Here is a 14923-nt window from a genome sequence, read left to right on the forward strand (position 1 = left end):
GCAACAGTCAGGGACTGGCAGACCTTGTGCAACACGGCCTGCACTATTGTTACCTTCAGTTAGGAGCCCAGGGATGTGTGAATGACTATTACAGTGATTTGGGCAAATTTCAGCAGCTCGCTCAGATAAAGCCTGAAAAAGGACTTGCGCACACTCCATCGTAGTCTCAATGGCCAATGGGGTCCACAGATCACTGTCGTAGCACAGTAGCTACAGTATATGCTTCCAGAAATCGAACTGCTATTGGCTAGACATAATCAATATAGATTGTGATTGGCTCAGAACTGCAGTCCACACTTTTTGAAGCGGATAACAAGCTAGCTAAAATTATCCATTCGCTACCTTTCTCACGTAACTTGCAGTTTCACCATCCCGCTCCCACATCTTGTTAGCCTTGAGCAAATGCCAAGTTCCTTATTCTACTGCACATAACTGTCCTTTAGTACCCTAAGGCTAGGCCTTGCAGCCTGGGTAACTTGAGTTCAGGCCTTGCAACTTAACTCGGAGTTTGGCTAAGACCAAACTGCTGGGATTGCTCACATGTCGATTGTTCAGCTGTATTCTTCATAACCACCATCTCCTAAGGATAAGATGTCTGGGTTGGTCACGAAACGTCCACCGTCCCTCAGCCACTCCACAATTCCCTCTTTTTGTTTTTGAGCAAACCAGACGGATGTTACATTTTTCTTAACCATAGATATCACACACCGCAACATATAACTTGCTACTAATACAAATAAAACTAATGCATATAATAAAAATATACAGCAACAAAATCAGAATCGTTAAAATGACTATAAACATCATTAGTCCACCTTTTACTAAAACAGCCAGCCAACTTGTCAGTCCCTATTAAACTAATAAATTGTCCAGCCAAGAGGCTTGCCCATCCTCATACACCATGTGTAAGATTTTAGCATGTTTTCATATTTCTTCAACAGATGCCAATCTCAGCCTGCTGGGTCTGTGTTTTCTCTCTTGAATGGCTCTCTGATAACAGGGGAGGCCATCCCCTCACATCAAGGTCTGGCATGGCATGTGTCCCCACCGCTGCACACCTGTTCGGTTGCAGCCAACAGCAGAGCTAAAGGTTCTTCTTGGTGGCAAACACAGAGGCCAACACAGTCTTGCCCTTGACTGTGGTAGCAGGCATTTGGTCAACCTCAGTTCTTGTACCTCATTGTCAATGCAGAGTTTCACTTGCTTCATCCAGTAACAAGTTGCTACTGTGGCAAAGCACACACAGATTTACATTACCAGAGTAACTATTACAGGTTACAGCAGCATGTTGAAGATGCTGATGGCAGCGAGAAACCAGGCAAAGAATTTTCTTACCAGTGGAGTTCTCTCACCCTCTTAATTTGTTCCATTACCTGCTTTATAACACTACCATCATATTAGAATCTTTCTAGCTTTTGTCTTAGCATTTTCTAGCAGCTGCTGCAAATTTGCATGCTCTAACATCTTTTACAAGTAACAAATCCACACAATACAAGGTATAGTTTCTCATTAGCAACTGGCTAGTAAATACAAGTGGTTTTATACACAAATCACAGCCTCTAATAATAGCTACGTTACAAGCACACATATTCAAGTTGTTACTTTTCAGTTACCCTCAAGTGATGTCCTGCAATCATTCATTTTTCTCCTCCTCTATCTCATTCTGCTCGGGGTATTCACTGTCAGCTCCTGTAGCTGAGGCATCGGGTTCCTCCACTTGTCTGTCCAGCTCATGGCAAGGCTTGACAAACTTTGCAGGCAGCTGCCATGGAGCTGTAGGTAGGAGGACACAAACATACCCCCTCTCCCACATTATCAGCTCTTGAGAAGGAGTTGGGTTAAAGTGATTCAAAGGCATTCTGATGGGAAAGGAATGTGAAGCTACAGCTGCCTGCCTGCTTAGCAGCAGCCATAAATACCTGCCAGCAACAGCACTTTGCATTAACCCTTTCTTGTCCAAAATGTTAATCTGCTACCCATTAAAACTTTTACACAAACCCAACAACAAGAAATACACAGAACATTGTCCACCCTCAACACACATACACACACATATGGGATTCAACAAGCAAGCTCCACACGATTACAATATTTGAAACACGAGACCCAGACAATCATTACTCCCACTATACGGTCCCTCATACAGAACATGGAGTAAGGACCCTGTGAAGACAATCAAAAATCAGCTCCAAGCAGCATCATCGCAGTGTGAGGTGGCAGGCTCAACTTTAGTGGGCGTCCCCGCAGAGGCTCTGCCTCCCCCACATCACATGAGCCTTGGGCTTTTACACTGGCCAAAATGCACACTCATTCCAATGCAGGTGGCCAGCCTACATGGGAAGAAGTGGTCAGCAATGTCCATAAAAAGTCTCCAAGGGTTGATAGAAACCTGGATATACTTATACTTGCCAACTTCTAGTAACAGAGTTTTCAAAAAAGTCCATAACTTGTCATTGCCTTCTCTAGATGTTGAACAATTTCTATGATATACGAAGAATCACAGACAATGTCAAGCGGAATATTAGGTTATTGTTGAGATAACAAACTGAACACTCCGGCCTGCTAGCCAAGGATAAAGACAATGCCGTTAGTAGGCAGGATTCCCCCAGGGTAGGCTTTGAGGGTTGTTGTTGCTCATTGTGGGGAACCCCCCCATCCCCTGCCCTGTCGCGCAAAGGGGAGTGTTGCCAGGTCTCACAATGCTCCACTTCCCGTTTCCCTGCAGCTGCCGTTGCTGCTGCTGCCGCAGCCGCGGTTTCCAGCAGTCGCGCACACGATGACCGCCTCCCCGGCACCTCCACCAATCGTTAGCCCTGGCTGCGGCGCTGCAGCTCCAGCGCTGCCCGCTCGGCCGCGCGGCCCGGGGGCTCCGGCCGCGCCTCCTGGGGCACCTTCCTCCACAGCTCCCGCGCAAAGCTCTGCACCCGCGGCTCCTCCACTCGCAGCGCCTTCGTGTCCCGCAGCCGCTCCAGCAGCTCCTCCGTGCTGTGGCTCCTCCGCGCCAGCGCCACCAGGAAGGCGGGGACATGGCGGCCGCTGAGCCCCAGTAGCTCCTGCAGCTCCCCGGACACCCAGCACTCCAAGGCCGCAGCCGCCGCCATCGCTGCCGGCCCCCCTCAACGGCCATATTAAGTCTTCCTCCCCTGCTGGAGCCGCAGGTGCTGTCTGGGCTCCCCCATCGGGGATCTCCCCCACGGGTGGCCAATTTGATTCGCCAAGAAGAGAGACGCTGGTTTGGCAACCTTCCACTGCCGCCGTCCCAGCGGCGTTGGTTTGCGGAGTACCATACAATGCCATATGAGCCGCACAGGCGGTCTCTCGTTCTTCACGACTCCTGGAGACAATCTTCTCAATGGCACACCACATCTCCCCTAGATCTCCTGTTTTCTTTTCCCCAGCCAAGACTGCTTCCAAAAGCTCTTGGCGGATCCGTCCCCATCGGGAGGTATCTAATACGTCAACAGGGGCCTCCACCACCCCCCGGCCTCGCAACCATTGGATGCAGTGGCCCGCTGGCCCGGCATATATTGCCTTTGGCAACCCAGCTTGCTGCACGAGGGCTCCCAGTACCTGTACCACTTGGCGCACGTTCATCGCTACCACATTGGGGTCACCACTTGTAGTTTCTCGCTACTCGTGTGGTGAGGGACGGAAGCACTAGTTCCCTCCGAACTAGGGTCAAGACATAGAGCATTCACGGAATGCGGGTCAACAACAACTTTATTGCGCAGTTGCAATTGCTTATATATGTTGCTTAAGTGCCTCCCTAGAGTCAGTTGGGTCCCGCCTCTCCTGGTAACTTCCCGTCACATCACGTGATCTTCCGTGCGCCAGTCCCTACACCCTTTCCATGTAATCCTTGTTTCCTCTCCTCCTGGGCCACTCCCCCCTTTCCTGGTTTCTTGCGGGATAGCTACAGGCAGCAATTTTTCTCTCTTTTTTTTCCCCTAAAGATTTCAATTTTAATCTGGAGCTTATCTTATGCCCCCACATATACATTAACAAATTCCTAGTTGAAATTTTCTAACCCACAAAACACAATATTAATAGTATATTATAATTATATTATTATTATATAATTATAATTATTTATTATATTAATAATAAGTTATTAATTATATTATATAATAATGTATAATATATAACAATATATATAATATATATAAAATATAATATATAAGATATAATAATATATAATATAAGTAATAATTTATAATATAAAATATTATTATAATTATATTATATTATATATTATAATTATATTATAATAATAGTATTATATTAATAATTATATGAATTCTATTCATAGTATCTCTATTAATAGTCAGGGACAGAAAGCACTCCCCAGTACTATTGAACCATTTCAGAGAACTTGCACCAGAGCAATAGTGGTCTGGTTGTGATAGGTCTCCAAGGCCACATCCATTACTTTTACCAAAGCATGCTGGTCCACCCCCTTAAGCTTTTGTACCTTTTTCATTATATCTTCTGTGGATTGACATTTGTTAAATGGCCTAACTCTTTCTTTCCTTCCTCTGATTCAGGATCAATATTAGTATATTTATGCATCACATCTTTTAATCTTCCCACAAATCCAGAAGGTGATTCATTTACATCTTGCTTTATTTCATATAGCTTAGATCAGCTCACTGCCTTTGGGACCGCATTCCTAATGCCGAATAAAATCCACCTCTGATTTTGTTTCAAAGCTTTCCTGTCCCAGTTAGGGTCCCAGTTAGGATCGGGGGTAGGTACGTGAAGATTCACTGTACCTGCTGCTGGGCCTACTGTTATTTGTTGTTCTACCACGATCCGAGCCTTACGAATAATCATATTTGTGTCAACACTCTGAAAAGCATAATGCATAATTACCAGCCACTTGTTTCCAACTCTTCAAATCTATAATGGTAAAGGGAATCTTCATCATGTGCAGACCATCATTACGCACAGCTTGTCTCAAAGGTGCAATCACAGTTTCCCCTCATTTTCCCCTAGTTTACCCTGCTGAAGAACAAAATCCTTCAGCCCACCTCCTCCCCAATATCTCTGGTGCCTGTGCTGGTGTTTGTGCTTGATTCTCATTGTCAGCACCTTCAGCCCCATTATTCTCAGTACCCCTTCTCCAGGGAGCTGCCATCAAATCCAAATCCTCCTCCGCATTCCTCAAATGTTTAGTGCATAACCGCCCTATGGTGCAGAAAGAGCAACAGCGTTTAAGTAAATTTTGCTGTCTTTCTCCAAGGACAATACAGACAGGTCCTGGAGTGCAAAATTAAAACTGCAATCCTTTTGCCGTTCCAGATGATATCTCAAAGTGAAACACATTTCTGCATAAGCTACTTCATCCCCCTTTTCTTCTTCTCTCAAGAATAAAATCTAGCATTGATGACAGCATTTTACAATTCTCCCGAGTAACCGAACCCCTCGGGGGTCCACCACTTTGTTCCAAAGTCTTCCGAGTGTCTGAACCACCCAGGGGTTCATCGATTTGTTTCCAGTGTTGTGAAATCATAGAATCATATAATAGTTAGGGTTGGAAAGAACCTTAAGGTCATCTAGTTCCAACCCCCCTGCCATGGGCAGGGACACCCCACACTAAACCATGACACCCAAGGCCTCATCCAACCTGGCCTTGAACACCGCCAGGGATGGAGCATTCACAACCTCCCTGGGCAACCCATTCCAGTGCCTCACCACCCTCTCAGGAAAGAATTTCTTCCTTAGATCCAATCTAAACTTCCCCTGTTTAAGTTTTAACCCATTACCCCTTGTCCTATCACTACAGTCCCTGATGAAGAGTCCCTCCCCAGTATCCTTGTAGGTCCCCTTCAGATACTGGAAGGCTGCTATGAGGTCTCCACGCAGCCTTCTCTTCTCCAGGCTGAACAGCCCCAACTTTCTCAGTCTGCCTCCATACTGGAGGTGCTCCAGTCTCCTGATCATCCTCGTGGCCTCCTCTGGACTTGTTCCAACAGTTCCATGTCCTTTTTATGTTGAGGACACCAGAACTGCACACAATACTCCAAATGAGGTCTCACAAGAGCAGAGTAGAGGGCAAGGATCACCTCCTTCGACCTTCTGGTCACGCTCCTCTTGATGCAGCCCAGGATACGGTTGGCTTTCTGGGCTGCGAGCGCACACTGTAGCCGGCTCATGTTCATTTTTTCATCGATCAACACCCCCAAGTCCTTCTCCGCAGGGCTGCTCTGAATCTCTTCTCTGCCCAACCTGTAGCCGTGCCTGGGATTGCTCCCACCCAGGTGTAGGACCTTGCATTTGGCATGGTTAAACTTCATAAGGTTGGCATCAGCCCACCTCACAAGCGTGTCGAGGTCCCTCTGGATGGCATCCCTTCCCTCCGGCATATCAACCGAACCACACAGCTTGGTGTCATCGGCAAACTTGCTGAGGGTGCACTCAATCCCACTGTCCATGTCAGCGACAAAGATGTTGAACAAGACCGGTCCCAACACTGATCCCTGAGGGACACCACTCGTTACCGGTCTCCAGACGGACATCGAGCCATTGACCACAACTCTTTGCTTGCAGCCATCCAGCCAGTTCTTTATCCACCGAGTGGTCCACCCATCAAATTGATGTCTCTCCAATGGGGATTTCTTCAAATTCCCGGTGGAGGCAGTGGTTCTGACCTCCACCCAGAGTGTTGAAAATTCAACCCAATGGGGACCTTTTCAGGATCCCCCCTTTGGAGGCAGTGGTACCCATGATCCTGACCTCCACCAAATACCAAAATCCAGACAACCAAGGCTAAACTGCCTCTTACCCACCGCGCAGGGCGTCCCTCTCTGCCTTACGTGGAAAGGGACCAAAAAGAATGCCTTTTTAAAGAAATTAAATCAGGTTCTCACCGAGGTCCTGAGATTGGTTCTGGGAACTGGGGTTCCTTTCAGGAAAACTCCCCCGATGCTGGCATGAAGGTCCCAGAGACTCCCCAGATCCGTGGGAAACACGGCTGAGTATCCCTGTTCAGCCGCCAAATTGTTACCATTAAAGTCAGTCAGAGAAACTCTCTAAGGCTCAATTTGGAGTTTCAGAAAGCAGCATTCTTTATTGCAGCGCTGGGCGCACACGTGAATCATTTCACAAAGGTGAGCACACCCGTACTTGCCGACAGCAGCTCTATATTTAGCATACTGGTGCATATTCACAGCTTTTCCAGGAACTAGTTATAATATTTGCATCCTAGTTACGCACGTGCTTTCTTGCTGAGTGGGAGTCTTTGGTGGGCACCGATAGTCTTTCTCACTGTGTTTACTGAATGACCTCAGTGCTTGCGCACGCTCGCAAGGTCCTAGTGCTCAGTTAGCAGTTGGCATGTCCTTGCTTCTGCTCTTTTCCAGGCTCGCTCCACGCTGGGCACCACTCTGCTGTCTTGAAGGCTGGCATCCTTGGTCTTATTTACTGTCTCCTTAGTTGTTATCAGTCCCATGATGTTCCTTCCCCCAGCTGCCAAACATTCCTTTCTCTCTACATGTTAGTAAGTTAGAACAGTTTGGCCTATTCTACTATGCTAAAGGCACACACACTATTGTTAGTTTAAGATTTAAGGTGACAACACAGTGAGCACAGGGACATGCTGGGGACACGGGGGCCATATGGACATGGTGGGTCACATGGGGACCATGGGGACACAGACATCACAATGACCATGGAGACATGGGACCACAGGGGTGGCTGATTCTGGAACACCCCATGTTCAGGTGTGCTACGCCATGGAACCCCATGGAACCCTTCACTAGAGGCATTGGGAGATGACAACTGCTCCTTGGAACACAAGGTACTGGTGGAGGAGTCAAGAGCAGCTCCTCTGGTGGTTCTCGTCTTGGTGCGTGGTCAGGCAGTGGGGCTGGTGCTGGCCTCAGGGCTGAGCTCCCATCCCCTGGGCAGGCAGCGGGGCTGGTGCTGGTCTCAAGGCTGAGCTCCCACCCCCTGGTCAGGGAGTGGGGCTGGTGCTGGCCTCAGGGCTGAGGTCCCATCACCTGGGCAGGCAGCAGGGCTGGTGCTGACATCGGGGTTGAGCTCCCAGCCCCCTGGGTGGTGTTTTGGCTGGTGCAGTGCTGTGTTCTGGCTTTATTCTGGCAATAACGCTGGTAACACATTGATGCTTCAGTTGCTGCTCAGTAGCACTTACCCTGATCAAGGACTTTTCAGTCTCTCATGCTCGCAGTGAGGAGGAGCACAAGAAGCTGGGAGGAAGCAAACAGGACACCTGACCCAAACTAGCCAAAGGGGTATTCCATCCCACAGCACGTCATGCCCAGGATAGAAACTGGGGGAGTCACCCTGAAGGGATGGGATTGGGTCAGGCTGGGTATCGCTCAGTGGGTACTGAGCAATTGCATTGGGCATCACTGCTGGTTAGCATTATCCTGTCTAGTTTTATGCTTTGTCCCTTTTAAACCACAACAGCTCTAGAGGAGCAAAGTTTGCTGTATAGCTCTTCGTAGTGATTTTAGTGATAGAAGATTTTACCTTTTCTGTTGTTGTTGCTCCAGGTTTGGTTTTTCACTTCTTTTCATGACTTTGTTTTTTCCCTGCCATGGGCAGATTCTCAGTCTACAACTGTGGGTTGTGTTTCCATGGGGGGTCTTGTCTGGTGCTGGGGAAGTGTGGAGGCTGGCCCTGGCAGTCTGCCCTATTGGGTCTGGTCGTAGGAGTGCATATTGAGTCGGTGGGATTTGTGCTCACAGTAAATAGTGCACAGTGTAGGGAACATAGGAATCTGGTTTGTTTTCCATGTGGATTGAAGTAAAAAGAAGCCCTTGGTGGGATGGAGCATCCCATTCTTGTGGGGTTGCAGGATGAAGAATGCTGCGAGCATGCGGGGTGCGGGGGAGCTCAGCGTGGCTGCTGCAGGGCTTGAGGTTTGTGTCCCACTGAGACTGACTGGGGCTCTGGCAACAGAGGGCAGAGGCTGGTCCCCCCGCGGCCACTCCTGGAGCACCCCTGGGTGCCCAGTGCCATGGGCACGATGCTGCCGCCATCACAAAGCCGTGGTGGTCGCTGTGGAGACGCCCATTGTGACGGGGCCCCCACGCTGAGCGTGGGCTATTGAAGGAGCCAGAGCCCTGCAGGAACCAGTGCAGAAGAGACCCCTCCTTCGGGAGGCCACATCTCCCGTGCCTGCCCTGCGCATCCAGGTACGGGTTCTTTGACTTTGCAATCCTCTTTTAGTGTTGGCTTGAAACACATGGTGGGTGCGTGCTCTAAAGGGAGGAGAAGCTGTCAGGAGATGTGCTGGTGCCATCCCAGCTGTAGGAGCAGGGGCTGGGTGAGGAGGAGGCGCTGGGCTTGTTCATGTGCTTGGAGCTGAGCTCTGCCTGCAGAGGTGCTGGGGGCGAAGCAGGAGCCTTCTGTGTGCAGGAGCTGCTGGTGTCAGAGGTGCTGAGAAGGTGTCAGGGCAGGAGCAGCCCCTGGGCAGTGCAGCTGCTGGTGCTGTCCCTGGGAGCTCAGCACAAGGGGACCTGCCTGGCTCCGGCAAGGCCAGCGCAAGCCCCCCGGGCATTGCGGAAGGCGGCAGGGCCCTGGCAGGTTCCAGTGATCCCTGTGCCAGGCACTGCAGAAGTCACAGAAATTTCTAAACTGAAAAGTAAGAAAAAAACCCCTCAAAATAACTTTTATCAGTTGCTCTTTGCAATCTTCCTGCGCTCGGAAACCTCCAATGTGCTGTGCAATCTGCAAGGATTGACAAAACCCAAAGGATTTAACGAGCCCCATGGTGTATTTGGGCTGAGTCCATGAACCTCAGGTGCTGAGAGGAGACTGAGGAAACCTCTCAAGAAGTCCAAGTCAGAAACAAAGCCCCAAGTCCCTTCAGCATTAATGGACCCCACTGAGGGCTGTTACTGACAAAGCCTCCCCAGGGACTCCTTAAAGCAAGTAACTGCAGGCTGTGACTACAGGCAGACAAAGGCAAAATGCAGGTGTCTGGTGGTGAGAAAACCCTTGGTTTGTTTGATGAAGCAGAAGGGCCAAGCCCTGACCACAGCCCTTGGAGAAGTAGAGCCTGAAATCCTGAGAATGAAAGTTCTCCCCATAGGCCTTGATGAAAGAGGCAACTGCCATAGCCCAGGGGACAGAGACCTTTTGTTCTTTTGGGCCTTTCAGCCTTGCCAGAATCCTCACTCATCTCTGCTGCAGGCTGTCCTTCACTGGCCCATGCCTGCACCTCTTTCCCTTCAGGCTCTTGACACCCATCTTGCTTTCCCACCTGGCTCTCTCCTGGCATTTCTGTACCTTCAGTCACATCTCTGCACCCATCGCTGTCTGCTCCTTGAAACACAAAGCCATGGGCTGAGCCAGACTCCCTCTGGGTAACCTCTTGCACCACAACTCCAGCTTTTGAGAGACATTTCTCTTTCCTAACTTTGAGTCTGAACCTTCCAAGCTGCACTTTGTAGAGGTTTCCTTCTCTTCCTGCTAGCAAGAAAACCTCCATCATCTCTGAAGCCACATTTCAAGTAGTTGCAGGCTGCTACTATATTGTCAATTCAGCAGGTGGAGTGAATATCCCTCAGCAAGGCCATCTAAAGGAGGCTTCTAGAGGAATGGGTGATGCCATCAGGATAGAGAACTAAGCACCATGGGAGAGCAGTGGGAAAAGGGAATGGTCTGGATTGGACAAGCCCAGCTCCCACAGCCTCTCCCCACAGGCACCGTGCTCCAGTCCCTGCCTGTCCTCAGGGCCCGTTGCTAAACCCACTCCTGCTTACCAATAGCGTTCCTGAATTGGGGATCTGAAACCTGGATGGAGTATTCCAGAGCATCCCTTCCCTTGTTCTCCTGCCGTGCTCCTGGTCATACAGCCCGCCATGCTGCTGTCCTCCCTTGCTGCCAGGGCACACGCTGCCTCCTGTCCAGCTCCTGCCCACCCAGCCCTTTCCCATGGGCTGCTCCCAGCCAGGCAGCCCCAGCCTGGGCCATTGCAGAGGAGTCCCCTGCAGGGACCCCTGTGTCCCCTGCTCTCCTGCCCAGGACACCCTGAGAGCTCTGCAGACCCCCCATGCCATCCCATCTCCCCACACCAGCACAACAGCCCCGGCCCTTGGGCTCCTCAAGAGCTCTTCCTGCTCCAGGCACAGAGCAGCCATCCCAGAGCTGGAGCAGCCAGAAAGCTGATTTCATTCCCCTTCATTCCTGCCATGGGAGGACATAGCACACAGAAGAAGTTGCTGCAGGATCATTTATTTCCCATAAATACAATGACAGACCTTCACTGAAACGAAGTCTGTGGGTCACATCAGTCGGTGGCTGCTTAAGCAGGAGGGTGATAACTGACATTTTGTGAAAACAAAGTCATCATAAATTGAACAGGAAAACAAACGTAAAGCAGCAAAGACAGACGTGGCCTGTCTTTACCTACACTTGGAACCCTTTGCAGGTTAAAGCAGGCAGTGTATGGGTGCTGAAACACATCCAGTCAGCAGCTTCCTCACAGCATCCTTGAGCTCCTGGTTCCTCAGGCTGTAGATGAGGGGGTTCACTGCTGGAGGCACCACCGAGTACAGCACTGACAGCACCAGATCCAGGGGTGGGGAGGAAGTGGAGGGGGGCTTCAGGTAGGCAAATGCTGAAGTGCTGAGAAGCAGGGAGAGCACGGCCAGGTGAGGGAGGCACGTGGAAAAGGCTTTGTGGCGTCCCTGCTCAGAGGGGATCCTCAGCACAGCCCTGAAGATCTGCACATAGGACCCCACAATGAACACAAAACAGCCAAGTGCTAGAAAGCAACTTAGCACAAGAAGCCCAACTTCCCTGAGGTAGGAATGTGAGTAGGAGAGCTTGAGGATCTGGGGGATTTCACAGAAGAACTGCTCCACAGCATTGCCTCGGCAGAGGGGCAGTGAAAATGTATTGGCTGTGTGCAGCAGAGCATTGAGAAACCCAGCGCCCCAGGCAGCTGCTGCCATGTGGACACAAGCTCTGCTGCCCAGGAGGCTCCCGTAGTGCAGGGGCTTGCAGATGGCCACGTAGCGGTCGTAGGACATGGTGGTGAGGAGAGAAAACTCAGCTGAAATAAAAAAGAGAAAGAAAAAGATCTGTGCAGCACAACCTGTGTAGGAGATGGCCCTGGTGTCCCAGAGGGAATTGGCCATGGATTTGGGGACAGTGGTGGAGATGCAGCCCAGGTCCAGCAGGGAGAGGTTGAGGAGGAAGAAGTACATGGGGGTGTGGAGGTGCTGGTCGCAGGCTGTGCTGGTGATGATGAGGCCGTTGCCCAGGAGCGCAGCCAGGAAGATGCCCAGGAAGAGCCAGAAGTGCCAGAGCTGCAGCTCCCGCCTGGCTGCGAATGGCAGGAGGAGGAAGTGGGTGATGGAGCTGCCGTTGGACATCTGCTGCCTCTGGGCATGGGGCACTGTCAGAGCAGAAAAAGGCAGTGACAGGTTAGGACAGGAGGGATGTCAGATACAGAAGTTCAATTTACACACTCATGACTCTGAACATTTTCGGTCTGCATAGGAGAGGCTCAGCGTGACTTGGTCATGTTTTTTCCTAAGGCTGGTGGGTTCGTTTGTTTGGTTTTTTTTGTGGCTCTATTAGGGATAAAATTCCTAAGTTTTTGAAGGCAACTGTGAAGAGTATCGGCGTGCGACAGACAAAAGTTCCCAGCTGTCTGTGGGTTCATGGCTGCTCAAGGTTGCTGCAGAGTCCATCGGTCTGGTTCTCAGCTGCCCTGCACTTTCCAGAGGGACAGTCAGCTCCTTGCCCTGCAGAGCATGGCCAGCAGCCACCTCCAGTGCCAGACACCAAGAGAGCTGCCTGAACGCACCCTCCCCAGGTCTGGGCTGCACTTTCTCCCCACTCCCTGCCCATGTCTCTGCTGCCTGGAGCTGTCCTTGCCAGGAGCTGCTGCTCTGGGCCCAGCTCTGCTCCCTCTCAGTGCTCCCAGAGCCCATCCCATGGGCTGTGTGCTCAGCTCTGCCCTGCACACCCCTCCCGGCAGCAGGGCTCTGCCCAGGGGCAGCTCTGCCTCTGCAGGGGCTCAGCAGCAGCTCACACAAGTCCTGACAAGACTCTCGGTGCCTTCTCCAAAGCAGAGAAGGAAATTCCCAGCTCCCACTGCCCAACCTGCCCACCAAGAGTGGAAAACATCAGAGCTCAGGATCCTTCCCTATCAGGCAATCGCTGCCTCAGTGTCTTTCAGAAGGACTCTCTGCAAACGTGCTCAGAGAGATGTGGAGCTCTGAGCAGCCCTGACCCACACAGCACCCTCTCCAGTGCACAAGAACACTTCTACTGCCCTGCCAGGGGTTGTTGCTTACCCCCAGCGCCTCTCCCCCAGCGCCGTGGGGAGCTCCCGGGCAGGCTGAGTGCTGACCCTGGCAGGCAGCAGAGTCCCTGCCCCTGCACACAGCCCCTGGGCTGCAGGCACCCTGCTCGCAAGGACAGCGCTGGGCACCCCTGGCTGCACACCCACATTCACAGCCTGCAGCCAGCCCCGGGACAAGGGACCTGCCTTGCCCTGTCCCTCGCATGGTGCAGAGGGAAGCCCTGCTCTGCAGCACATCCTGCTCCTTATCTACACAGAGAAACCAAGAGAGTCCTCCTGACAGATCCCATGGACTGTCCGAGGCAGCAGCTTGAGCAGATCCCTCCAGGAACTGCGGCTGCATTGCCCTGCACCCAGAGCCTTACCATGCACAGGGCTGGGAAGGTTTCTCCTGCAGGGAGCTCTCAGCATCCTCCACTGCCAAGTGCCTTTAAGCTCTCTGAGGCTCGCAGGTCTCCCCTAGGTGCCTGCAGGCACTGCCCCAGCCCTGCTCCTGGGCAGAGCTGTCTCTCTGCAGCACTGCCCACTTGCCAGCACCTGTCTGCATCCCAGGAGCCAGGCCCAGCTCAGTAGCAGAGGCCCAGCCCAAGGTGGCTCTGCCTCTGTCCCACTGGGCTCCCTCCAGGGCTCCCTGGGGCTCCAGGGGAACCCCATGGGAAACAGCCTGAAGCAAGCCCTGCTGTTCCCTCCCTCAGCTGGCAGACACACTGCCTGCCTGCAGTGTCATTGCTATGATGAGAGACAGAGGTTGGTCTGAACAACGAGATTTTGTAGAATCATGGAATCACTGAGGTTGGAAAAGACCCTTAAGAACATCGAGTCTAGCATTAACCGAACACTGGCAAGCCAACACATTAAACATGTCCCTTAGAACATGTCTTTTATAGACCTCAAAGGACAGTGACACAACCACTTCTATGGTCAGCCTGTTTCTTGTCCCTTCATTAGACAGGACAGCCAATACATGACAGGCTAGAATGTCAGAAAACAAGCAGAAACCAGGTAAATTGGGGGGTACTTGGTGGATAGCAGCAGTGCAGTGATTGCTGCAGACACCTGCAGAAAAACAGAACAAGGGCAGATGCCCACTTTGGGAAGGAATTACAACAGCTTATGTGTCCTCCAGGATAGTGGAGGAAACACGGACATGGATTCTCTATCATTGCTCACCTACTGTACTCACTGTTATGAAAGGGAAAACCATGGGAATGGAATCCAGAGCATGAGGAAGCAGGAAATACCCAATACAGGAATTAAAACCGTACCAATCACTTGGCCTGTACACCTCCACTGCCTTCCATAGTAGAATGGGGTTTTGCTGAGCATGGCTCTTCCTGTGAACTATTCAAACTGGCCCTGATGGACCAAAAAGAACTTTAATGTTTTCAAAGACACTGAACTGAGATATTCTGAGTGGGAAAAGAGACTCTTGACTTTAATTACATCTGTTAAACAAACTGAGAACATTGATCAAGAAAAAGCATGACAAACCATCCATTCAATCCATTCAATTGACAGTATCCCAAAGGGAACTGCTCCTCAGGATGGAGTTGCACAAACCCACTGGCAGAAAATGGCATGCCTACCTACCGGGGATTGAAGAGGAAGTGAAATTACCTGAAGGACAGACTGAAG

The 14923-nt window shown here is 50.9% G+C and overlaps 1 protein-coding gene across 1 annotated transcript; it reads right to left on the reverse strand.

Moving 5' to 3' along the window:
- Positions 1–11402: 11402 nt before the first annotated feature.
- On the reverse strand, positions 11403–12350 carry LOC308228558 (olfactory receptor 14J1-like; the record flags this gene model as incomplete). Its single annotated transcript, XM_080631938.1, has 1 exon — positions 11403–12350. The coding sequence occupies one exon, from the start codon at positions 12348–12350 to the stop codon at positions 11403–11405; it is 948 nt and encodes a 315-aa protein (XP_080488064.1).
- Positions 12351–14923: the final 2573 nt, after the last annotated feature.

The sequence above is a fragment of the Psittacula echo genome (assembly GCF_963264785.1).
Source record: "Psittacula echo genome assembly, chromosome: 19".
Taxonomy (NCBI): domain Eukaryota; kingdom Metazoa; phylum Chordata; class Aves; order Psittaciformes; family Psittacidae; genus Psittacula; species Psittacula echo.